A 25,996-nucleotide genomic window follows, 5' to 3' on the forward strand; every position below is an offset into this window, starting at 1 on the left:
CAACCTTGGAGGATAGGCACTCACACACGCGCATTGCGCGCTCCGTGGCGAGCGATCGATATTCTGTTGTTCAGGGGTAATGGAATGAGAGAGATGGGTGCATTGCAGGGAGATGCCGGGGAGCCTTGTGGCTGAGCTAATGAGTAGCAGAGAGGGTAGGCGGGTTGTGCTGTGTCAGAGTAATTGTTCCTCGCCGTCATATGTAAGTGATGGTATAGATGGTCTCTTTTCTCTTCTGTACTTTATGTGTGTCCAGTAATGAGAACTTGGGGGCCACGGTATTGGCATCTATCCATGTCGTCTGTAAGCTTTTTACGACGTGACTGGGTCAGGTGTGAGGTGTGAGCAGTGAGCGATGACCCTCCAGGGGGGTGCACTGCAGATATTGTAACTGAACCGAACAAGAGCACGCCGTCTGTAACTGGTCTAACATAAGGTTTATGCTCAGTAACTACTGAGCAGTGGTCAGTTTTGGTTGGTTGTATTACTAATAGGGTATTTCCGAAGTATGAGCAAGTAGTATCCTGTTTTACTGTTAAACTGCATTGATACATATGATCATTTATCTTACCATCTGCTGTTTTTTTTTTTAGAACTTAGTCCCGTGGCAGTCTGGGAATTGTAGTCATCAGTCTCTCGGAACCTGCTTGCGTTTAGCGCTTGCATTTGAGGTTACAGAAATGCTGTGACCATGTTTAATGCAGATCAGCCCTGAAAGCCAATTTAAAAAGGCTGCTGACTTGTTCTTTTTCTTGAAAGGGAGCTTGAGATGTGTGTGTGTGTGTGCCACATGCGGGGCACCTTAAAATGGACTTACTGTAGTGCAAAAAGGTGGCGGGGGGGTGTGTGACCTAGGGCCCTGTGGCTGTGCCGGGCTCCCTGATGGAGGCTACGCTCAGAAAGGAGGCTATTAAACACACACACAGTGATAGGTTGTATTAAATGTTCTAAATGTTTTATTGGTGTTGGTTTCATTTACTTCTGGCATCTTTATGCTGTTGTCATCCATACCTTCCATGTCTCACTCAGATACACACGGCATTAATGCTGCGGCCCTGGCTTCAGTGGTCTGGATTGGATCACCGTCATCGTCGTCATCGCTGTCATCACCAATAGCAGCAGTAGTAACAGTAACAATATTATAGGTTTATTCATTAATATTTCTTTTTTTAGCATCCTTTTGTGGTGGCTCTCTGATACCCAGCTAAAAATATATTGCAACCAAATAGACCAAAGAAAGATCCTCTTTTATTTTTATGAATTTTTTCCCTTTTTTTGTTTCTTAATGTTGTCACTTGTCTTTTTACCTTTAAATTAGAGAAGTTTTTCATTTCCTAGAACACACAGAAAGATTGATTTTATTTTCAACAGGGGGAGGAAGAAGTTAACGAGGACAATGGTTCACACAGTGCACACAAAACAGACAGGGATGGAGAGGGGGGGTGAGGAGGGAAAGAGAGAAGGAGAGCGAGGGGGGGGGTGTGCTTTGTCAATGTCTATATGAAGAAAGCCGCTCTCAAACACCCCTCCCCATTAAGATAATACATATTAAAATCATTCAGCTCTCTGTTAAAAAAAACAACCTCACTATGGCTGAATCAGGTGGGGTGAAATGGCAGAGATATGAGGTGGGAGGAGCCTAATTCAGCTCCCCCTACAGTGGAGGAGGGCTAGCAGGTGGACAGGTGTCAGAGAAGGGCCAATCCTGTGACTGGTGGTTGGCATGTTGATGGAGGTGGGGCAGGAACAAGGGAGAGAGGCAAAGGATTGGACATGATGAGGAAAGTGGGCGGGGTCAGAAGGGGTCACTGGAAAAAAAATGACATCACGGCTCACTCGCAACATGACCGACACGCAGCTGCCGTCTGTAATGATATATCAGTTGGTGTTCACAGCAGTGTGCTGACATAAAAACAATGATTGGAACAGGTGTGTGTATCAACACCACAACAGTCCTTACAGAAGGTGCGTTGATGTAGTCTTTGGGTGTAAACGGACAGAGGAGGAATCAGCTCTTTCTGTCACCGGTCCTCTCTCCTCTGACTCAAGCGAGGAATCGGGGGTTAGCCATGGGGGGGGGGGGTGGTATTCGGGACATCTGCCTATGTCCTGTTTTTTTCCCAATGGGAAGCTTGCAATGAGGGGAGTTGAATAACTTGGGGTGCAGCTGGACAAAGAAATGTAATTGGGGTGGAGGGGGGGGACGGGTGGGGTTAAGAAGGATCTCATCAATCAATAGTATGTTTCCTTTTCCACCCAACCTGCAGAACGAGAAGAAGGAGAGAAAGATACAATCAGGATTGTACTGTACATTCACCCTCATTCTCAAGTACAGAAGCTCTATCTCATGCCCATTACACAGTTTGACACAGTCAGCAGCTTAAATAATTTAATAATAATACACCCAGAAATCAATACTGAGTACGTGCCTAGTAACCCCCTGCTATGAATCATTATGTCCAATCACTAATGAATATTTAATGTTTATGACCATGCAGTTAATCGTTAATCTAAAATGAATTTAAATATGGAATTTCCTTAATAAGTGTGAAAACAAGCTCCATTATGTTCAAGTGCCAGAAAAATGAAAGAAAGTATAAATATTGAGCCCCGCAAAGCAGAAGGTTTGGAAAATGGATGGATGGATGGATAAATATTGAGTTAATTAAGCAGGGAGGCCATGTTTTGATTGGCACTCTACACTGATCCAGATTCAGGACTTAAATAAACTCAGTGGCAAAATTAACTAAATTAATTAAGCAGGTCTGTTCGGTGCATTAAGACTGATCATGTCCCAGCCGCTGCAGCTAACACCACGGTGACATGCATAAATAAAGCGGGATGCCGCGGGCTGGGGGCCACTCACCGCCTGGGTTTCTGCGTATGAGCAGTTTTCGGATCTCATCGTATACGAAGATGAGGAAACTGTAGGGGAATGCGCAGAACCACCAGCTGGGCCTGACCGTGAGAAAGGGAAGGAGAGAAAGAAGGAAAGAAAACACATTATGGATACTGAACCGGAACACTGACCCGGATCTTCCCTGTACTATGAAAAGGTTACATTCCTGCTAACTGACGCCCATGGGTTGTGGGTGAAACTAGGATTTCGTCTGTTTTGCTGCGTATGCTCCTGCACTTCAGAGCATGTTTGCTGTTTGGTAGGTGTTGTGTAGCTCCTGTTCCAGTACTGCTTACACTTGTACCTGGGCATTTATTGGAAGCTCAGCCTAGCTGCACGTATGCATAGTTGACTCCTTGACAGTCATTTGTTTATAATCTGTATAATCGTATGTCGCTTTGGGGAAAAGTGTCTGCTAAATAAAATAAATGTAAGTGTGAATGCTGTGCTAAATTTTGCCACTTCTGGGTCCTGTTGTAATATGTCTTCTAGAATTCTGAAATCTATCTGTCCCTATAGGCGCACAGTAGGAGGTGAGAACCATACTCTAAACTCTTAGCTCTTAGCTTTTAGCCCTTAGCTCTTAGCTATCAGCCCTTATCTTTTAGCTCAGCACTATAAACCATTATGTTTTAGCTTTTAGCTTCTAGCCCTTAGCTTTTAGCCATTAGCCCTTACTTTTTGACTCTTCACTATCTACCATTAGTTTTTTGCCCTTAGCTCTTAGCCATTAGCCCTTAGCTTTTAACTCTTCGCTGTCAGCCATTAGGTTTTAGCTTTTAGCTCAATTTGTTTCCCTCGAGTGACTCACTTCAATGGATACATCCTGAGTGCCACGTCCATGCCCGGGCAGTAGGACAAGAAGGCAGCCAGGGCCGTCTCCTCAAACAGTCCAAAGATCAGGATTTTATTCCTGTGAGGAGAACAGAATGTCACACTTTAAGCATCCTGGGATACCAAACATTGAGGATAAGGTTTTGGGCAGAGAAACAGTGGGGTATTGATACAGAACGGCAGGCCGGGGCACTTACTTCATGCCCTGCTGGAACACAGAGTTGCGTCTTGTCTTGCAGATGATGAGATCAGCCCACTGTACAACTACAATACTGACGAAGAAGGAAGTGTGACAGGTGAACTCCACGATCTTCCTCTGCTCATAGGTCTGAGGGTGACAGAAACAGACGAGGAAGCTGGCGTTTAGAAAAGGCACCGAGGGAGGGAGGATGGCAGGGTGGAGAGGAATCACACTGACCCACTGCTGGCCGTAGCTGTCCTCCAGGTCATTTACGGAGCGGTCATCCCATTTGAGACGTATCCCCACCAGCTGCGAGGGCAGGAAGCCGTTTTCCGCCAAAATGACAAAGTAGGCGAAGAAGCCTCCCAGTGCCTGGATCATACCTACAGAGAGTGAGATATGAGATCAAAAACGAGGTCAAACATAAACAAAGGGAAGGCGACAGAATATTCTCAAGGTAATAATACTCCCTGACCTATATGCGTGCTCATGCTAATGACGAGTCATGATTTTTAGTTAACTGACTAAAATACTGCACAGCGAGGATTTGTGTTCTGTAGAAATTTGAACTTGGTGTCGCTTCCTTCAGCTCCATCTGTTTAGCATTTGTCTGTATGTCGATCATTTCTTTATTTTATGGCATTAATTGCTGTTCCTCCAAAGTGCTCAGGTGCTGAAATGACAGATGAACGTAGCGTAGAGGCTGCGAGGCCAGTGGTGTAAGACAAACTGACACACCGATCTGGCCGTAGGCGATGCTGATCAACCTCTCGTTCACCAGCTTGTCCACTCTGGGGTTCCTGGGCTGCCTCTTCATGATGTCGCTTTCGGCGGCTTCATAGGCCAGGGAGATGGCCGGCACCTGGAGGAGGTGAGACAGGGCCATTCATGTCAGCATTAGAAATAGAGGAGTAACCAAAATGTCTCAATTTTCGGGAATGATGGGAGAATAGAGAGCCTGAAAACCCATGGGGGATGGGATTATTGCACACCAATCTGAAATTCCCATTTAAACCAGGAACATGAGGTTTTAAGTTCTCTTTTCTCAACTTGTGCTTTTGTAAGGTCACTTGTGGTCAAAGGCAGCGAATATTATAGAGGTTATGGCATATACATAAAATGTACCCTTTGTTATTAAGGGACGCTCCATGAGCTGAGCACTGCACTCACCATGTCAGTGCCCAGATCGATACACAAGATGGTGATGGTGCCCAAGGGCAGCGGAATGCTGACAATGATGAACAGGAGGAAAGGCGTGATCTCAGGGATGTTGCTGGTCAAAGTGTAAGCGATGGACTTCTTCAGATTGTCGAAGATCAGGCGACCTGCAATAGTGGAACCCGAGTGACCTCCAACACTGATCCTACTGAAGTCTCGGGACACATATACTAGCTACTTGTGATCTGCCTGTTGAATATGCCACCGGCTGTCTCTTTAGCTCACCTTCCTCCACGCCAGTTACGATGGATGCGAAGTTGTCATCTAACAAGATCATGTCAGCGGCTTGTTTGGAGACGTCAGAGCCAGAGATTCCCATGGCCACGCCGATGTCAGCCTTCTTCAGGGCGGGAGAGTCGTTTACTCCATCTCCTGTCACGGCCACAATGGCACCCTGAAAGATAATATTTAAGACTTATGAAGGGGTCTGGCGACAGAGGACTTGAGTGATATGGGAGCGGGCAGAGGGCCCACCTGTCTCTGACAGCCTTCTACAATGATGAGCTTCTGTTGCGGGGAAGTCCTGGCAAAGACTATCTCAGTGTGGTTTCTCAGCACCTCATCCATCTGTTCCTGGGACAGGTCCTTCAGGTCTGTCCCATGGATCACACAGGCCTTTGCATCCCTGACACAAACACACGGGTATGGAGGTGAACATACTCAGATCTTCAAAAACATGGAGTACTAGGCTAAGAAGTATTCCCCAGTCTTGATATTGACCTGGTATCCATTCAATTTGAGAAGGTGTCTTCCTTACACCTATGCTAACCTTGGGTTGACTTGGCTGACGGGGATGTTGAGCCTGGCAGCGATGTCCTCCACAGTCTCATTACCCTCGGAGATGATGCCCACACCCTTAGCAATCGCCTTTGCGGTGATGGGGTGGTCGCCTGTGACCATGATGACTTTGATGCCAGCGGACCGGCACTTGCCCACAGCATCGGGGACAGCAGCTCGGGGTGGATCGATCATGGACATGAGACCGAGAAAGCACAGGTTGTCTGTCTGGAAGTTGACGTCATCGGTGTCAAAAGCGAAGCCCTTGGGATACTTGTCCTCTGGCATAAACAGGTGGCAGAAACCTGGGGATCGGGGAGAAAGTTACAAGTCAGTATCACAAAGAAACGGAGGCAGGCTGAATACGAAATGATCGCTTTTTAAATGTATTATTTATTCATTAATTTATTAATTATGAATGTCTTCTTTGACCTTAAAAATTTGAGCGAGATGTTAGATTAATAGCTATAGACTCAAGCACAATTTCATGTAGGATCATTATTAAATAGTATTAAGTAATTAACTTAACAATACAGTCTTTCCTAAGATTGAACAGGTCCATGTCTTAAACAAGTATGCTGTACAATAAGCTCTTTCTGTACAAAAGTTTTACAATTTTCCAATCAGAGTGATCTTGATGATTATTGATGATATTATCACTGGACCAATCATTACCTGCTGATCACCCCAATTTGGTCTCTTCCCTCGTATTACTCGGCCCCACTCACCTAGCACCCTCTCACCAAGACCACCCAACTCCAGGTAGGCATTCTGGAAGGCTTCCTTCAACTCCTCGTCCATGGGCTGTTCTTTGCCCTGCAGCATAATGTTGGAGCACCGGTCCAGGATACGTTCAGGGGCACCCTTCATCACCAGCAGGTAGCGGTTATCGTTGGGGTCATGATTTTCATGTACAGAGAGCTAGTTGGACAGGAATGAGAATTGGAAAAGGGTTTACATGTATTCCATAACATCACTGCATCAAAAAGTTATTAAAGTAAGCAAATAGAATAAAGACATTTATTACTAATGAGTACTAGGTTTACTTATATGTCGTTCAGCCATTGCATTACATTTCATTGTTTCTCTTGCAAGTGAATTTGGACAGTCTGCCTACGGGTGCATTTGAATATGGGCAGCTCACTTACCTGGTACTTATTAGTGGAATTGAAGGGGATCTCAGCCACCTTCTTGTACTTTTCCCTCATGGCCTTGACGGAGCCACAGGAGAGCTCGATGCACTTGAGCAGGGCGGACTCGGAGGCGTCACCGGCTACATCCCGCTTCAGAATGGCAATGGAATCCTGGCCAGCCTTGAATACGGCCCGGTTGCAGAGCGCTGCCACTCGCGCCAGCGCCACCCATGTGATGGAGCTCTTATCAAAGGAGGCACCTGGAGGGGGAGGCCAACCCACGGAAGGAGGGCATGAGGAAGAACATTCTAGAATCTGCTGGTTTCTACTAACTAATGAACAATGCAGCCCTAGTTACATACCAAAGCTTCCTGACTCATTCTCCACAGAGTACATTGTTGTAGGTATTTTTAATACTCTCTATTGTCTATTATCAAAATGTCCTCTTTATACTGTAGCCCTTGGCAGACCCAAGCATCGCAGCAGCAGGAATAAGGTTAAGCGAGACGGTTTCAAAAAAGGTGGTACCTTAATCGAAGCCCTTAAAAGGACCACACAGGCAGCAACAACCACACTGACACACACTGCCCACCGTGCTGTCCATCCCGACCACTCAGTCGGGATGGACGGTGTGAACACAGACATGCTATTTACAACAATTTATATGAACCCTACCCATGATATTACATACAGCATAATAACACCACAATACATGACAAATGCAGGATACTATTTACATTATTTACAGCACAGCCACGCTGCCCAACGGCTGCCTCCAGTGCTGCAATACTCTTGTCTTCATTTGGTTCTACTCGCTCTTACCAGACTGGTCCTCGGTGGTGTCAGCCTCATGGATCTGGTTGTCAAACCACATGTGGGCCACGGTCATGCGGTTCTGCGTCAGGGTTCCTGTCTTGTCTGAGCAGATGGTGGAGGTGGATCCCAGGGTCTCTACAGCCTCCAGGTTCTTCACTAGGCAGTTCTTGCGGGCCATCCTCTTAGCAGTAAGGGTCAGACACACCTGTGAAAGGGTTAGGGTTAGGGTTAGGGTCAGGGACAGCAGAGGCCATGGCTTCTAGGCCCCACATGGAGTATCTCCACATCTGTTTTATATAGAAACAAAACATCTGACAAGCTGATTAGAAGAGAGTTTTTCAGAGACGGAAAGAGAGAGAGGGAGAGAGAACCAGACAGCACAAGCGAGAGCTAAAGACACCGACACTCACAGTAACCGTGGCCAGGAGCCCCTCAGGCACGTTGGCCACAATGATCCCGATGAGGAAGATGACGGCCTCCAGCCAGGTGTAGCCGAGCACAATGGACAAGATGAAGAAGCTGATGCCAAGGAAGACAGCTACGCCTGTGATCAGGTGGATGAAGTGCTCAATCTCTTTGGCGATGGGGGTCTTGCCCGTCTCCAGACCTGAGGTCAGCGTAGCGATCCTGCCCATGACCGTGCGGTCGCCGGTGCAGACCACGATGCCACGTGCTGTTCCTTTGGGGTTGGCACAAAAAAATTCACAGCGACGGGAGACTAATTAACATGGTAACAGAAGGTCAGTTAAGTAAAAATAGCAACACTGATTAAGGGAACTAGGGAGCAACATTCATAAAAGTAGAGCAACCAAGCATATGTGCCTTTAGAAGTGCTGTTCCATTCAATGGGGTGTATTTTCCATTGGATACTGACAACCATAATGCAAAAATGCTACATTGTGTTTCTTCACATTGCAACCCCACAAAATTGCTGAGAAAGCACCAGACAGAATGTGTGAATATGCTGCCACCTGCTGGACATTGATGGGATTTATTTTTATTTTTTTTTAAACAGGATCCCAAAAATATTTACTTTTCGTACTGTATTATTGCTGTAGCAATAATAAGTACAAATGATTTTTAATGGATCTCCTGAGGATGCCCAAGTCACCTGGAGTGTAATTAAAAGCCTTGGATTGGGTTCAGTGCATCTAGTTATATGCATTTCCATTATGGAATTTAAAGCTACTGTCTAGAATTCTTTATATTCCCTAGAAGACAGAATGCATGACTGGAAGTGATGCCCAAGCCACACAGGTATTTGTTACATAGCATGACAGTGACATAACTAACATACAGTCAACTCCAGAAAAACTGGCACCCTTCAAAAAAGTGAGCAAAAACGTTTCATATGACATAGATAAAACATACGATGATTAGGATTTCCTGAAATTGCTCATTTAATAATAACAATTACAAGATATTGTTTCATGTTTGAAATAGCTTATCTTGTCAGAAATAGATGTGGCTAAATTATTGGCACCCTTGAAAAACGCTATAAATGAAACCAAAGGAATTTGTGTCTTTTTCTTGATACTGCTTTTGGTGTCTAAGAATTTTATTTTTTTGCCTGTGACCATTTCTTGTTTCACTGGGGTATAAATATAAGGTAACACACTGGTAAAATCCTTCTGTCGTCCATCATCATGAGGAAAAAAGCTACTGAAAGCTATTGACTGGCATACATTGAGGAATGGCTACAAGAAAATGGCATTCGGTTGAAACCAGCAGCAGTAAGTACAATCAGGGCCATAGTATAGAAGCTTGAAAGTGTAGAAAATTTGCTAGGAAGAGGATACATCTGCAAATTACCCCCGTGCACAGAGAGGAAGATCCTGAGAGGCAAAGAGGAGCCCAAAGATCACAGTTTCTGCAGTGTTTAACTGAATATTGGGGTTTTTCCATTTAAAAATGAACAATGAGATGCCATCTCTGTGACCAGAAGCTTTTTTGGACGGGTTCCATGGAAAAATCCCTCCCTGGGACCAAGGCCCAACATCGGAATTTTACTAAGCAGCGTTTCAGTTATACCTGGAATCATATGTTATGGTCAGATGCGACAAAAAATTGGGCTTTTAGGCCACACGAACCTTCATCATGTTTGGCGAACAAAGGGAACGGCATACAAAGCAGGCATCTTCATACCCACAATAAAATATGTTGCTGGCTCTTTGATGCTTTGGAGCTATTTTGCCGCCCGTGTTACAAGGGCTCTTGTTAATTTCAGTAACATAATGAATTCCATTTTAGCCCAAAATCTGGCTGCATCTGTCAGAAGGCGGAAGGTGGTTGGGTATTCCAGCAAAACAATGACCCAAAGCACACATCAAATTTACAAAGAAATGGTCGCAACAACACAAAATGAAGGTTGTGTCATGGCCCTCTCAGTCTCCAGACTTCAGCTCAACTGAAAACCTGCAGTCTCGATTTTAGAAGACAATTCACAAGAGAAAACCCAAGAATCTCAATGAGTTGGAAATGTTCTGCATGGAAGAGTGATCCAAGATCCCTGCACATGTGTCCTCCAACCTTGTTAAACACTGGAGAAAGAGGTAGAGTGCTGTCATTCTCACCAGGGGAGGCTCCACCAAATACCGCGGAGCCATTTTTTTGCAATCTGCATTATGAAAATTTGTATTACTACAGAAAAACGTTAAAATCAAAATAAAAGCTTGGGGCTTACTCATTTATTTAAGCCCAAAATATCACTCACTGCATTTGTGGTTCCTTTTATATGTACATTTTTTCATGAAGGGTGTCAATAATTCTGGACTCATCTGTACCTGTAATCAGATTTACTATAACATGCAAGAGTATGTGACCATTTGGATGGAGATACAGACTGCAGGGAAGTAGCACCTGTGACGCGGCGTAACGAAGTGCATGTGACGCCTGAGGGACGCCGTGGGACAGCCTGCGGGGACGGCCGAGGGGGGAGAGGCGAGCCAGTGACTGCCGTGGCTCTCTTACCTTCCACACAGTTGGTGGAGAAAAAAGCAATGTTACGGGTCTCCAGGGGGTTGTCATGTGTGCAGTCAGGTGACCGAGTCTGCGGTTCTGATTCGCCAGTCAGAGAGGAGTTGTCCACCTGTTAAGAAAATAACACACAGACATATAGTGGTGAGTACAGGGTGTATTAGTCTGGGATGAATCAATAGGAAATGTAGCGTTTATTCCTGTTTCAATAGGAAATAGATTAGTGTAATGTGGACTAGGATAGGGTGCATTAATAAGAAGTATAGTATGCATTACCATAGGGAGTGGATTGTGCAGGGATCATTAACAGGAGAATGAGGGTCTATTAGTACACAAGCTGTATGTGTGAGTGATGGTGGTCCAGGCAGTGTGGGTACCTTGCAGCCATGAGACGAAATAATGCGCAGGTCAGCGGGGATCCTGTCCCCACCTTTCACCTCCACCAGGTCTCCAGCCACCACCTCCTCTGCATTGATCTGCATCTTCTCACCCTCCCGGATCACCAGGGCTTGCTGTGCGGAGAGTGAGATCACAGCGGTCACACACAGACACACACACAGACACAGACACACAGACATACACACTGACACACACACTGACACACAGACACACACACAGACACACACACTGACACACAGACACACAGACATACACACACACTGACACACAGACACAGACAGATGTTCACAGACATACATAGACACACAGACACAGACCGACAGAGACAGACAGACACACAGACACAGACAGACACAGACAGAGAGACACACACACACACAGACAGATACACAGACACGCAGACACAGACACATAGATACACAGACACGGACAGACAGACTGACTGACAGACAGACAGACACACACACATACAGACATATTCACAGACACACACACACACACAGATGCACATACACACACTTGTATTCATATATTGTGGGGATCGTCCACTAAACCCTATGGGAAAAACTCTAATCCCAGCAACAACAACCTTAACCCCTATCCAGCTCTAACCTTAATCAAAAGGAACCAAACAAAATATGAGACTTTTGATTGTTTTAGTTTTTACAGTTGCTACAGTTTTTTTAATGAAACTGAGGTTTTCATTTTGGGGAAAAAAATGCCCCACAGGGTAAAAATAACAGGTTCTGCCCCCATGCACTGCTCCCCAGGTGCTAAATAATAGCTACCCACTGTTAAGTCACATATAGGTTAAATGCAGAGGACACATTTCATTGTTGTACTGTAGTGTTTGAACAATGAAAAATAATTACTTTTACACAATTAATTACTTTCAATCTGCGCAAATTTTCCACACAGACATTTTCATTTAAAATATTTTTGACTGACACATTCAGCTCTCTTCTTGCCATTTTGCTATTAATTTCACTTGTACTCATTGGCTCCCAAAGTGATACAATACACAAACGTTTGGTGTTCTATGCTATCGCAAAGGAGTTACTCATTAAAAAGCTTCCAATGAGACTGCTTGTCAAAGAAATTTTTAACTCGGAACAGCTCATTTAGAGCTATAATTTGGGTTTCAATTTATTACTACTTGAAAGGAATGTTTTACGTAAAACTCCTGGGTTTATCTTATGGAAAATATATATTTTGTAAAGAAATTAATACTGTAAGGATTTTTGTTATAAATCCAATTAATTTGTGGTATTTTTACTGAATAAAGAAAGTGTCCCGAGCCTATCCACTGGATACACACACACACACACACACAAACTTACCCAGGTCTGAATATCAATATTCATCCCAGGCCTGTAGTAGTGCCTGGATATAGCATCTTAGGTTATTTTCTTTGCCACAATGTCCATCTTTTTATCACAATGTCGGGAAATCTGATCCCTCCAATGTAATAATTACGAAAACAGAAACACACAGATGCAGATGCTCCCACACGGGCAGCGATGGGGAGTAAAGGTGTGAGGTAGTGCTTTGGAGCAGAGGCCCCCTCCCCCGTACCTGGGGCACCATGTTCTTGAAGGATTCCATGATTTTAGAGCTCTTGGCCTCTTGAAAGTAGGAGAAGCAGCCGGTGATGATGACGACAGCAGACAGCACGATTCCCAGATACAACTGTGGGCCGGAGAGGCAGACAGAAAGATCGACCTGCGCTTTCCAGTTCATAGGAATAAATTGCTTTCTCAAAACATCCTGAAGATAGTAAGCTTACATGAAAATATGTATTAAATAAAAATGACAAAAAAATCTGACCTTAGCCTTTTGATATTAACTATCCACCCCTCCATTTTCCAAACTGTTTATCCTACTGGGTTGCGGGGGGTCTGGAGCCTATCCCGGACGCAATGGGCACGAGGCAGGGAAAATCCCAGGATGGGGGGCCAGCCCATCGCAGGGCACACTCACACACCATTCACTCACACATGCACACCTATGGGCAATTTAAAATAACCTTAGCATGTTTTTGGACTGTGGGGGGAAACCAGAGTACCTGGAGGAAAACCCACGACAACATGGGGAGAACATGCAAACTCCACACACATGTGACCCAAGAGGAGACTCGAACCCAGGTCCCAGAGGTGTGAGGCAACAGTGCTAACCACTGCACCACCATGCCACCCCCGATAGTAATTGAAAAATGTAAATTATTTATGTATTAGTACCATATACCAAATCATTTACTCATGCTGCTATATTTATTTCCATTATAGTTGTTTATTATTATAGTAACAATATGTTCCATTGATTAATTTTGTCATCTTCGCCTGCCAGGAGCTGTAATGATGTAATGTAATGTAGTGAACTATGTCTGGATAATGCATGACTGTGCTGGTGAATCCAATCAACACCACACACAGCAGGTATAAAATGTGCCCAGGCTTCACCAACAGATGGGCTAGGTGCAGATGGTCTGCCAGCCCAGCAGGGGTCACTGCAGCTGTTGAGGGGGGCTGAGGCACTCACGTTGTCTCCAGCTGGCTCGTCCTCCGTGGCCGCCTGGATAGCATAGGCCAGAAAGCAGAGGATGGCACCGATCCACAGCAGGATGGAAAAGCCCCCAAACAGCTGCCGACAGAACTTGACCCATTCGGGGGTGGTGGGGGGCGGGGTAAGAGCGTTGGGCCCGTCGCGAATCAGGTATTCTGCTGCCTTGGCATTGGTCAGGCCCTGAGATGAGCAAGGGGAGACGAACACAATGAACAACCCCATGGAAACCGCTGCCAGACTGAGGGGGAGAAACAATCTCTTCAAAAGCAGCAGCTTTGGCTCTGATCTATGCCTGTATTTCTCACAGCGATCCTTGGGGACCCCAAGTCAGCCAACAGTTTTTGCTCCCTCCTAGCTCGCGGAAAGGAGCAAAAATGTGGACGGGAGCTGGGAGAGAGCAAAAACATGGACCGTCTGAGGGTTCCCCGAGGACCAGGTTGAGAAATGTCCCCCTGCTGGCTAGCAAACAGCAGTGCGAGTCAGATTCACCTGGACGATGTCGGTGTTAAACTTGCGGCAGACTTCTTCCACAGACATCTTGTGTTCCGTCTGGGTGGAAAACAGGAAGTTTCACATCAGTCTGGGGAGGTGTCTATTTTATGGCCCCTGTTCCTGTATTGCTTCCATTAGCTAAATTTCTGACCTTGCTCTGTACTGCTTTAGCTAAGCATACTTGGAACAAATTACTCAATGAGTCAGTGATGTATAGTGCGGTATAGTAATATATAGCTTAATGACATGTCTGCAGGCATGAAACACAGAGTGAGTAGCAAACGCTTGGCTATGGAATGCACTCTTTACAACCTAGAATGGATGTCTGTACCTTGCTCCACACAATAGAGAAAGCAGATTTGACACAGAAAAGCAACACGGTGTTCTGTTAAGCCCCAAGCATTTGTAAGCGAGCATTTGCATGTACATGCCCCCGGTCAGGGCTGTCCCGCGGAGATGAGACGAGGACAGGGGGGGCGCTCACCAACGGAACTTCCTTCTTCAGGTCATCCAGATCCTTTCCCTTCTTCTTCTTAGGGGAGTCTTTGTCATCCTTGTCCTGCGTGGTGGCCACGCGGTAGCTGTCTGACCGCCCGTACTGATAGGAGGGAGGGAGGAGAGAGACAGAATCAGTCATGCTCTCGCTTGCTGTGGCGTTGGCCGAACGGGCAGATTTCCTTCTGGTCGGTCCCCCTTTCGGCCACCGAGATTACGGCTTCCTTTCTGGAAACGTCCCAGATAGTAAAATGTCGGAAGAACGAAGAAAAATACGCGTCACAGCAATGCATGTACTAGCATGTAACAATGTGCCACGCAAAATCCGAGGTAGCAGATGCAACACCCTGCATTTAAGCTGCGAGGGAGCAGCAGTAGGAATGTTTCTCATGAACATCGACCGTCAATCAATACCATTATCCTACCTCCATTGTCCTGCCCACAGTAATCCAGCCAACCCCAAGCAATCCAGGCAGGGGTGGCTGTTCCTGCCTCTTTCTTTAGGCTTCTGACACTGCCCTGCCTTTCCGGGGCTCAACCTTTGCTCTTGTATGATTCTGGGCTCACTCACATTGAGCCCATAATACTGAAGTTTAACTCACAGACTTCCCAGGATACTGTGAGCAAACGCCTGAGTCCCTCCTAAGTCCCCTGTCACTCTTTGCTTCATCAATGGCCGAGATCTCTCCCCTGAATCCCCACCTGGCTAAACCACACTGCCACGGCCATCTCTCGAAAGCAAGAGTGGAGACCAGAGACCACAATATCGGTGGATTTCAGACGTCACCATCTGAATCAACACGGAGGCTGACGAAGGTCTTAGATGAAGCGTCTCCTTTAAGAAGCCCCCGTGGCAGGAGGATGCCGAGGTCACACTACCTGGGCACATGGCTCACGTTCAGATGGGCGTGTGAGATCTCAGATACAGAGCGACATCACCGGGAGCTCTGTGGGGGACTAAATGCTTCCCTCCCTGGATTATCCAGGCTTATCCGAGCAGCAAAGGCCAGGTGCTGAGAGCGAGGCGGGTCACGCCACGAGCTCCTGCCCATTTCCTGGCAGACAGGGAGGAAGCCATTTGGGGCCTGGCCCTTTGGATGCTGGGAACTGAGCTGGAGTCCCTGAGGTTACCATCTCTGCCAGATGCTACAGAGAGGCCCAGGACTCGAGTGTTGGTTGAGTATGTGCCTAAAACTCTACAGTCTACTGTACAGTGACGCAGGCACACACACCTCCTAGAAATGTGTATTCAGGGAGGGATTTCGAAACACTTTCAGTCAGGACTCTGAAACCTGCCAGGCAGGTAGGCGGGTGCTGACTTGCCTCCGCTAGTCACCTGGCGTCCGTGGCCAGTCAAAACTCCAGTCTGGTGACATCATGTGTTTATCTCACCGCTGCATCCATGCCAGGAAGCAGATGGTGGTGAGGCCTCGTGAAAGCGAGCGCAGGTGTGCAGCTGCTGTCACAAGTGAAACTCAAGCCGGCGCCTCGTTCGTCGCCACCTGCTCGGCCGGTCCCCTCTAATACCTCGCATGACCCTCTTCCCTGAGCCCAGCCAAAATCACGCATCGCACAAAACTAAATTACGTTGCACGCTGAAAGGTAAGAGAGTGAGTCAGACTTCTGCAGCTTTCTCAGGATGTGGTGGGCTGGTCGCGGTCACACTGATTCGCCATGTCCTCAGCGTCAGGTAGTTGTCATGGAAAAGCACCATGGCAACCAGACAGACAAAACAAACTTGAGGACCGCAAACAGAGAACCATCCGTGGTCAAAGGCACAGCCGGCGGTAACAGCGTACCTGCTGAATTCCTAACACAAATGCTAATTCTCAATGATATATTTATAGGCAGCTCCTTCACTAAGAATGTTCAGCTTACAGACAACATATAAAGAGACTGCATAAAGCCTATTATACTAAGAATTCGGTTTGAATACAATGGGTCATAATAAGAAATGCATGCACTATTTTGTGACACTCGTGAAAACATTTCACAGCTTCAGGAATGTGTCAGCTTGAGATGTCATGTGTAGTTACTTATTATTACTATTATTATTGTTATTATTATGTACTGTATTAGTATTTTTCGACATACAATTTCAACTCAAAGAGCTTAGGGAATGGATCTCGTTCGTGATCAGTGGGCCCGCCTGTAATTGTCATTAATGGCTTCTCGGGAATCAGAACTAAGGTACAGGAATAATGTTATATACCCATAAATCATAAAAACGCTCTGTTCAGCCGCGTTTGGCTTGTGGTGGGGAGCAAAAACCTTTGGGAGTCAAATTTAAAAAATGTCATGAGTGAGAAGCTTGACAGGATAAGCTCTGCCAGAGAGCAGGCGGTGATACACCGCTGTGGCCTCACCCAAGGGGAGGAGCGAAGGAGAGAGGACCGGGACATTTGATAAAGTCATTAAAAGACAAAGGATGTGGTGAAAGGGTAGAGAAGAGGAGCAAAAAAGCAGCAACCCATGGAACAAGAGATGCCTGGCAGGAGCTGAGAGAGGTCAGCCATCGGCGGGATCGCTCTCTGATAATGAGACATCGACTGTTCCTTCCTTTGCCACCCAGGGCTGCCTGATTAACAGGAATTTAATTCAGGGCCTTGCTCATACCTAACTCCATCCACAAGGCCCAACCCAGAATGTTCCTGGAACCCAGAATCAAGTCTTCTTCTGAAGGCATTCCAGGTGCTTCCACTTTGCCCAAAACCAGTACAGTTTTTGACCTACTGCACAGAAACCCAAAGAGTGAAGGTAAAATGGACCTACACTGCATGGATGGTCTACACTGCATGGATAGTGTACAGTGCCTGAAGCTATGGACTATATGTAATGCAGTTTAATTGTATTGGCTATAGATCTCTCTTAGTTTGGTATAAACCACATGGGTCCATGGACCTCTCGCAGTGTGGTCTATACAACATAGAGCTGTAGACCTCTCCAAATGTGACCTAAAGCAGGTGATCGGGAAGTCTGACAGCCCGTTTTCACCACACACAGGCAGAGGTCCCTCATATGGGCCGGCTGCCCCTCAATAAATGATGAGGCAGCAGGGGACAGTCACTGTAGTGTACGGTGACAGGCCACCTTATCAGATGATACGTGGCCATGCTGACCAGCGACCTGCTCATGTGTGCTCTCCTGCACCTGCCTCTGCAGGTCTTTCGCTGCTGCCGTATGTCCCATGACATCAGTCCATCTGGCTTAATCTCAGAACACAAGGTACTTCACGAAGTAACCTTAAGCTCCCACGCTGGTTCATTTAGCACGTCATGTTCCCATCGACAGGTTCACCTTTCCAGGGTAATTTCAGCTTCACTGGAGAGAAGCCTTGTTGAACACGTTCTTTTGTATTCCCCGGGATCACCCACAGTGTCTACAGGAATCTTGTCAGAAACTCCTTAAGCTCTGATGTACACTTTATCTAATGTCAATCAATGACTCACAACACCAGTGTGCTACTGGTCTGCAAATACAGTCTAGACCATGTAACATGTCAACAGTGTTGAGAACGCTGTCCTCCAGTAGGTGGCGATATCTGTGTCAGAGCATACACAGCTCTACAGCATCTCAAAGGAGCTACAATCATTGGGAATGGTTGTGTTTGAGCATCAGAAAGGGTATGTCTGTGGGTGAGAGGTGGGGTGTGAGTGAGGGGGGGTGTGAGAGAAGGCACCCTCTGCTCAGGACTATCCAACTCAAGGACTAACCAGGTTGCCATGAAGCAACAGAATTCATTAGTGTGCTGTGATTGTCCAAACAGAGGAGGATAATCAGATCAGGACTGAATATAGGGTATGTTATTTTCTGACTGTATGTCATTATTTGCATGTATTTCTCAGCAGTGCCCTGTAGTTGCGTGTATCTGCATGCTCTTTTTCGAGAAGGTCATGGCACTCCGCTGTCGATGCTACCGAGGAACTGGGACGCCAGGCTGAAATTACAGACGCCAGAGATACCTGACCAGGGAAGATGGCGAAATGTCTCCCTAAGGTGCCATATCTAGGGGCCCTTACGACACTGCTGGGAAGTGGGATTCCTCACCAGGCATCATTGACTGGGAATAGGCCACCCAGCAAGGCACCGGCCAGCAGCGTCAGGGCCATCGCATGGCGCGTCAGTGGAAGGTCTGCGTTGTGGGGGGGGTGGGGGGGTGTGGCTGGGGTGGCGAAGGGGCATCTTGGTAAAGCCTTGCGCGACAGGAAATGCTTCATCATTGTCCTTTAGCTTACAGGCGCCGCTCAGACGGCACCCTTTATTCAGCTCTCAGCACTCAGTCGCAAATAATTGATGCGGCAGTAACTGAATGCTGAACCCAAAGAGTGAGCGCGTGCCTTGGATGGACTGAAGCTGTAAACACGCCTGATATCAGAGAGGCCCGTGCCATTAACTAAGATGGCTGCAGTGGTGCCAGGGTTGGTACTGAGAGAGTAGCAGAGAGGGGAGGGGAGCACTGAGAGATCTTCTTCTGCAGGGCAGGCAGGCTGAAAATAAGACCCTGTGCTTGCACAAAAGCTTGGAGGATGGCAGGTACCTGTCTGCGATTCACTTCTCTGACTGGCAGGGGGTGCTCTTGTAATGGTGTGGGAACAGCCCCCATTCAAATCCTTCTCTTTATAATGTGAAAATGTGATTAGGAGACTACAATGTGTCACTTTCTTCGCAGGTTATCACTTCCGATAAGTATCGTTGATTAATTTTTTAGGGCTGCAAGGAACCATCAAAGGATATGTGTTATGACCTGTACTAAATCTCACCAGCACATGACAGACAGAACCCCAGCAGCCGCTTCTTACGCACACGCTACAGTCCGGAACAATGTGCGTGTTATGCTTGTGTTAATTATTAATAATGAAAACGAATTTACTGTCTTATAATTCAAAGAACCATGGACAGACGATTTGTTAACACAATGTATAGAAAATTGTGCTGATCAAGTAAATGAGCAAATTAAGTGTCATTAAGGGCTTTGAAGCCTCATTTTTATGATTGATTGAAACAATGGGAACCAGTTTGGGTGTGGTATAAATGATGGTGGAAAAGTCCTTTTGAAATCAGGGGTGGTGGTAGTATTTTTAGATGAACACCAGGGGGCCCTAGCTAAAATGATACCAACTCGTGGTAAGCGGATATCCAATCAGCCTGAATGACCTCATGTAATTTGTACGGCTCCTTGCATCCTTTCATTACTGTGCGCTCATTAGAGGTGACAGGCACTGTGTTTCACTCAGCCCCTTTCTCGCTAATGAATAGGCTGCACGTGGCTTTGGCCCAGCACTTTCGGGTGTGGTGGCCCAGTCCCGCCTTGCCACACTGCCTGGATGTTACTCTGCTGCGGCACTGCTGGGGAATTTTGATGGGACCGAGGGCTTACGCGCAACTTTACTCGCTTCAGTGTCTCCCGGGACAATCTGCCTGGGTGGTGGTGGGGCGGGTTGGGAGGTCATGGGGTGGGACCACTGCGAATGGGGAGGGGCAGGCAGAAACAGGATGAATCGAGGGAATTAGCACTGCCAGATTATGGTGTAACCCGATTATCCCACTGTGTGCGGGTCACACACACACACCCAAATTATAGCAGAATCTGCAAAGACAGGCAGTACCCATCAATGCCAAACTGATTTGTATACACCACACACAGTGTGTGACTCTCTTAAGGGTTCTGGCATTGAGCCACAATGGCACTGCAGCACTAAGCAGATGCATTTCTGTCCTAAGCGAATTCGCATTACATCAGCATGGTGGAAGAGTCATTCCTAAAATCCACCTGCGCTACAGGCAGAGAAGCAGGATGACCAAGTCAGCTGAATCTGCCATCCTTTGCGTGAATAAAATGCTCCCTTACAGCATTACCCCTCCATCTGTCCTTCTTTCTCTCCTCTAATACCCTTGACCCCAGAGGCTGTAGCTGTCTGTGGCTCTGCTTTGCTTCCTACCTGGTCTTTGCACAGCATTCTGACACAGTCCTGCCTGTGCTTCCGGAGCTGGGTAGCACAGTCCAGTTTGCTTGAGCTTTGAGCTCAGCTTTGGTGGGGACGATCTGGGTAAGAATCTTGGGGAAAATTGTAAACGGTTTCTGTTAATCAGGCTTTGGGCCAACATAAAACAGCCTCAGTGTGTGTGTGTGTGGGGGGGGGGGGTGTGTAGTTTTTTGTGATCTTCCTTTCCGGTGGTCCACAGTCACAAATGTACGCATGCCTTTTATATTTAGTGTTTTTCATTAGGAAAAGAGTTCCCCAGTCTGTTTTGTGTGCTTGTTTTAAAAGCGGGGGGGCTGTTTCGTGAGCGTTTCATCTATGCCGCACTCCCCTTGTAAGCTGCAATGACCGGCACCTCATCTTTAATAAAGTGAAACATCTGTCCGTCTCCATAGTGACACCTAAAGACGGGCCGTGCAAATGCCGCGCTGAAGGGCACCTCTCCACGCAGCCCCGGCTCTCTCTCCCCTCCAGTGACTTTCACCAGCTTCCTGTCCGCCATTGATGAACCTTCTCTGCTCTGACCTTGAGAAGCCGCCCTCCCCCCCAGCTGCAGAGCAGTCTACCCCTATGCAGCAGACGTCCGAACATCCGAAAACACTCCTTGCTGCATCCCAGACACGCCAAACGATATCTTAGCTTCTATCTAACAGGACGCAGGAAGGGGAGGGGGTGTTTTCCAAAGCGTGTGATTCACGTGGCCGATTTTGCCGGCTCATGCTGTGGCAAACTGTACCGCTATGGTGAATGTAACGGTTTCATGCAAGGTCTGAGGCCCGTTGCCAAGCTCCTAATCCCACTGCTGCCCAGTGAAGCAGCATGTGACGAAAGACGTAGAAATGTGAGCACGACTAATTATCCCGTAACAGAATCCTCCCGGCTTCCCTGCCCCCCCCGCACCTGCTTATGATCCATTTCACAGCTCACCTGCAGATCAGCCTGTACCCCCCCCCACCCCCGCATCCACTCTCTCCCTCTCTGTCTGAGGGTGAACCTGAAGAGAACAAACTGTGCTCCCGGCCAGCTGCTCCTCTCTCCTCTCCTGCACTGCTACACTGCTGCCACATCTATCTATCACGTGTTCTATATGCTCAGTACATCATTTATAAGGTGTGTGGTGGGGGGGTGGTGGAATATATTTTGCCGATGTGCATATTATGCTATTTTTTATCGCAATATTAGACTCAGCGGTTCTTATTTCCCGCACTTTCATTCCAGCTGGCATCCCTCGCTGGGAAGCTCTTCGTGATGCTCCCTCTCAGCATGGCCCTATCACAAACTGCTCGGGAATTTCCACTCCTCAAGCCCCGCCCCTTAATTGACGCAGTAACCTAGTCGTGTGCGATCCCCCCTCGGTCATCTGCCTGAAAGCCGGTATAACAATCGGGCGCCGCTTCGGGAACCGGTGCAATCGCATGACACCTGAGACCCCGTCTTCCCGGAATGTTGCCCTTCGACCAAAGACATCGGGGGAACCAAGCGTTCATTTTGACGCAGTCAAACGATGGCGGAGGACAGCGAGCCCTTTCTCATTCCCAATCGATCGCTTCGCTCTCTGTTTTACAGTTCAGTGTGTCCTCGGGACGACCGTTCGTCAGGACAACTACGAAATTCCGTTACGGAGGCAAATATCACTCCTCCTCTGCTAACAGTCCACTGTCTCTCATACATCTCGATTAAGATGCACCAAATTGTACAGCTATTTTAAATCATTCTGATTAAACTACGTAAACAAAAGATATATTAATAAAAAAGCATCCCACGAATTGCAGTTAATGCAGACGTTTGGTGCAAACTTTTATTTCTTAATAACTAAAAAATCTTTGTTAAGTATTGGCCATGTATGTACTAACATGCGATAGTGCTATACTAAAACTTTACTGAAAAATACCGACATGTTACTGGACATTTTCTGTTTGATGCAGTGAAGTACATTTCTTTTGTGCATACCCTCTTCTGTAAAAAATCTCCGTATATATACATCTCCCTCATACTGAATATCATACGTGATGCATATGTTTCTCATAAAGACATTTTGAACAACACGAATTAATCAGACTGCAGGTGATGAGCAAGGCCGATTCTGTGGAAAGGAAGTGAGGGTAATAAATTGGTAGGTCGCATCATCCCCGTAACCGCATTATGACGCATCGGTCACTGTGATACGGCGCGCTGCCGTCACTTTAGAACTGTTCGTACATCAGGCCACAGCTGCATCTTCTGCTACAAGTAATTTTCCAGTGTCGGAACCGCATGATGTACAATTATAAAGCGAAGTAGACTGAGGGATGGGAAATGAGGGGTCGCTGACTACAGGGGAACTGGGGAAGGGGACAGCATACAACAGGTTACCGGCACTCACGCTCAGTGCATTTCGTGCCGACACGGCGCATTGTGCAGACTTGCAGAAAACACCGATAACCGCATTTTAAAAGCATGCACGAATACTTTATTTCCGCCCAAGTATATTCCGTTGCAGTCATATAGGATTAGAAGATCTGAGAGTTGAAATTCTGCCCCTAAAACTATCTTCGTATGAGTGGCTTTAATGGAAATTAATTATATTCTAATCATCTCTTTTAAATATACACGAAAGAACTGCTGCATTGAATAAAACATGATAAACTGCAATATAAGTAGAATCGGTTTTGTCGCAGACTGTAAGACTAAGGTAAAACCAAATCCGCATTAGAGTCAATGTCACTGTGACGCTCGGGATTTGCACAGTAAAAAATACATGACACTGCAGTTTGATGCCCGCCGCATATTCTCTGTTCTCAGCTATAAGTTTAACTGAGCTTTTTTAGCAGGGCATTGGCAGAAGCTGCGGTCTTACCCCCATGTTGCCGTAGTCTGCCGGTTCCTTTTAGATGATGAAGCGCTCGAGAGATGTCAGTCGCTGGAGGTTAAACTGTTTCGGAATTTGCCGATTTAAAAAAGTTTAGGAAGCAAACAAAAACAAAACGGTATTACTACTTTTGCTTATTATTCTCTATGAAATTTCAAATAGGTAGCAAAGCTTTTACCGTTAGTTCTGCTACATGAAAATAAATTAGGCTATAAATCTAGGCTATTAGATTGTCTGTGATAAATTTATATTTTAAAACAATGTCTTTAATTCTAACATCCAGAAGGTTATATAATATCTAAAACAAAAGGTTTATTACTCTTATGATCATAGGCAATACATCCAGCGAGGATGCAGACTTCTTTTGCTGATCTGTGATACTCGCAGTGAAGCCGGCAAAACTACGGAACCGCACAGCCCAGGTTCTTAGTATTTTGTCTCCCTCCGCTACGCCACCAGCTGCCGCAGTACTCCCCTCCTCTCTCCGCACCACTCCGCATGTGGAAGAAGCGCCGGTGGATGTAAGTGATCTCCCACCCCGAACCTGCGAAGCTCATAAACCGGCTGCCAGTAGGATCCTCCCACACACCACTCCCTTTGCCAATAAGAAGGATGGCCACTGCGTTTTCGACTGGTCAGCTGGCCAATCGCGTCAGAAAAATCTCTGACACAAGCCAATCAAGTGTAACACGTGCTCCGCCTTCTTTACTGCAGAATTCCGGGTCGTACAGACAGTAGAGACACGAACTTCAGCCGCAAACTTTGAATGGGCATATAATAATTATGCTTTTCCCCCCATAAATAGTTTTTATTTTGAGTTCTTTAAAAAAATCGGTTGATGTAGATTCAATACAGTGATAGTTTTAGGATTGCAATTGCAGCGTCGTCGTTCTTATTACATACGTGAAAGTTTACATATAACGAACATATTAAATATCTGTTAAGATATGACGTCTTTACATTTTTATTCGATTTTAGAGCTCGTTAGGTGTGGAGGTCAAATGCAGGATTTTGCAAGAAGTGTGGTTTGCTCTTGGTGCAAGGATGTGTGTGAGGGAAAGAGAGCAAGTCAAATTTAGAAAGCTCTGGGGGAAATGATATATGGAGAAATCAAGGGGGAGGGGGGCAGGAGCAGCGAGAAGCAGAAGTTAGAGAGACTCAAGTATTATTAATACTATTAGCCTTATTGTTCATCATTATGCATTGTATATTATGTATTGCTTGTCTGGATTTTGGTGTAGCCTGTACAAAAAACTGAAGTCTGTGCCAAAAAAGGGCCTTTATGAGCTTCTGAAACTGAGATCAGGGCAGCTGAGTTCCTCCCAGGAGCCGACATCCGACTGGGTTGCAGCTGTCCCGTCTCCACCCTCCCCTCAGGTGCACCTGCAGACCTGACTGAGCCCTGGAGGTGCTGAGGCAGAGGCCCCGTTCCGTGTCCTCCATGCGTGGCCGCTGCCTGTGTGCATTTCAGCCTCGGGCTGGAAAAGCCCCGAGTCATGGCTCCTTCTTAGCTTGGCCCGCGCGCTGACGTCTGTCCAAGGGCTTAAACAGCCTCTTAGCTTTTGGCCAGAGTACCGCAGCTTCACAGAACAGTATCTGAGGCCTGCTGGGTCTCCCAGAGGATATGTAGGCAGAATGGAAGCAGGAGAGAGGTAGGCGCCTAGAGAGACCTGAGACGAAGCCTGGGGCTGTTCTTGCCTAGGTGGGGGAGGACACTTCACAGCAGGGCAAGATTTAGAATTGTCTTTGATTAGATGATTGTGAAAGTCACATCAGGCAACAAGCTCTTTCTGACTGGTGAGCCTACAGGACTGAAACAACATGTGCTACCTATGAGGGCAGGATTCAACTGATATACAATATTTATGTTAACCTCACCTTTATTTTAAGCACCTGGTCTATTTCTCGCTCCACGTGGTCTGACCGACAGCATTTTGTAGATTTAAACTAAAACATTATACACTTCTGCTCATTATACTTAACATGTGTTTAAACTTACATATTGTCTTCACAGACACTAGTGATAAATCATCAATAGACAAAATAAAAATTCAGATTGAATAAAAACATTTGCAATGTTACTGCAGATACAATGTTACTGATAGAGTTAGGCATCTCTTTTCATATTATCACAAAATAATTAATAGTTGTAATTTTGAAATGATAATTTATGTAGTCTTCAGTTGTGTATGAAATGCTGTTTTTAAATAAAGTATCAGTTAGATTTAATTAAAGATGTGTATGTTTGGCTATGAGAATATGCTGTCAATAAAGTTTTTTGCCTCTGAACAAAATGGCTGACATTACTCGGTATCCTTCTTTAACCTCTGCCATCCCTTCCTGGTGTTGTGTCCTGCAGTACAGAGAGGAGAGGGAAAAAAATCC

General features: G+C 46.3%; 1 protein-coding gene across 2 annotated transcripts; it reads right to left on the reverse strand.

The window, feature by feature from the left end:
* Positions 1-933: 933 nt before the first annotated feature.
* atp1a3b (ATPase Na+/K+ transporting subunit alpha 3b) lies at positions 934-24,154 on the reverse strand. 2 transcript variants are annotated; one of them, XM_049025826.1, is made up of 22 exons: positions 23,931-24,154; positions 23,600-23,674; positions 14,772-14,885; positions 14,285-14,344; positions 13,772-13,975; positions 12,809-12,922; positions 11,212-11,346; positions 10,829-10,946; positions 8,269-8,537; positions 7,865-8,063; positions 7,058-7,302; positions 6,638-6,830; positions 5,902-6,214; positions 5,607-5,757; positions 5,358-5,526; positions 5,085-5,239; positions 4,653-4,776; positions 4,152-4,297; positions 3,931-4,061; positions 3,711-3,812; positions 2,867-2,958; positions 934-2,261 (listed from the first exon to the last, which is right to left on the reverse strand). In XM_049025826.1, the coding sequence occupies exons 2-22, from the start codon at positions 23,603-23,605 to the stop codon at positions 2,233-2,235; spliced, it is 3,069 nt and encodes a 1,022-aa protein (XP_048881783.1). In that variant the 5' UTR covers positions 23,606-23,674; positions 23,931-24,154; the 3' UTR covers positions 934-2,232. The 2 variants fall into 2 exon arrangements, with proteins under 2 accessions (XP_048881783.1, XP_048881782.1); XM_049025825.1 differs by lacking the exons at positions 23,600-23,674; positions 23,931-24,154 and having other exon boundaries at positions 14,772-15,156.
* Between the last annotated feature and the right edge of the window lie 1,842 nt (positions 24,155-25,996).

This window comes from Brienomyrus brachyistius, chromosome 9, assembly GCF_023856365.1.
Source record: "Brienomyrus brachyistius isolate T26 chromosome 9, BBRACH_0.4, whole genome shotgun sequence".
Taxonomy (NCBI): domain Eukaryota; kingdom Metazoa; phylum Chordata; class Actinopteri; order Osteoglossiformes; family Mormyridae; genus Brienomyrus; species Brienomyrus brachyistius.

Excerpts from the sequence above, each read along its gene's own strand:
- atp1a3b (XM_049025825.1), bottom strand. The coding sequence starts at position 14,924 with ATGACTGATTCTGTCTCTCTCCTCCCTCCCTCCTATCAGTACGGGCGG. Across the intron at positions 8,064-8,268 it reads GGCTCCTGGCCACGGTTACT|GTGTGTCTGACCCTTACTGC; the intron begins GTGAGTGTCGGT and ends ACCCTTTCACAG. Across the intron at positions 3,813-3,930 it reads GTGTTCCAGCAGGGCATGAA|GAATAAAATCCTGATCTTTG; the intron begins GTAAGTGCCCCG and ends TTCTCCTCACAG.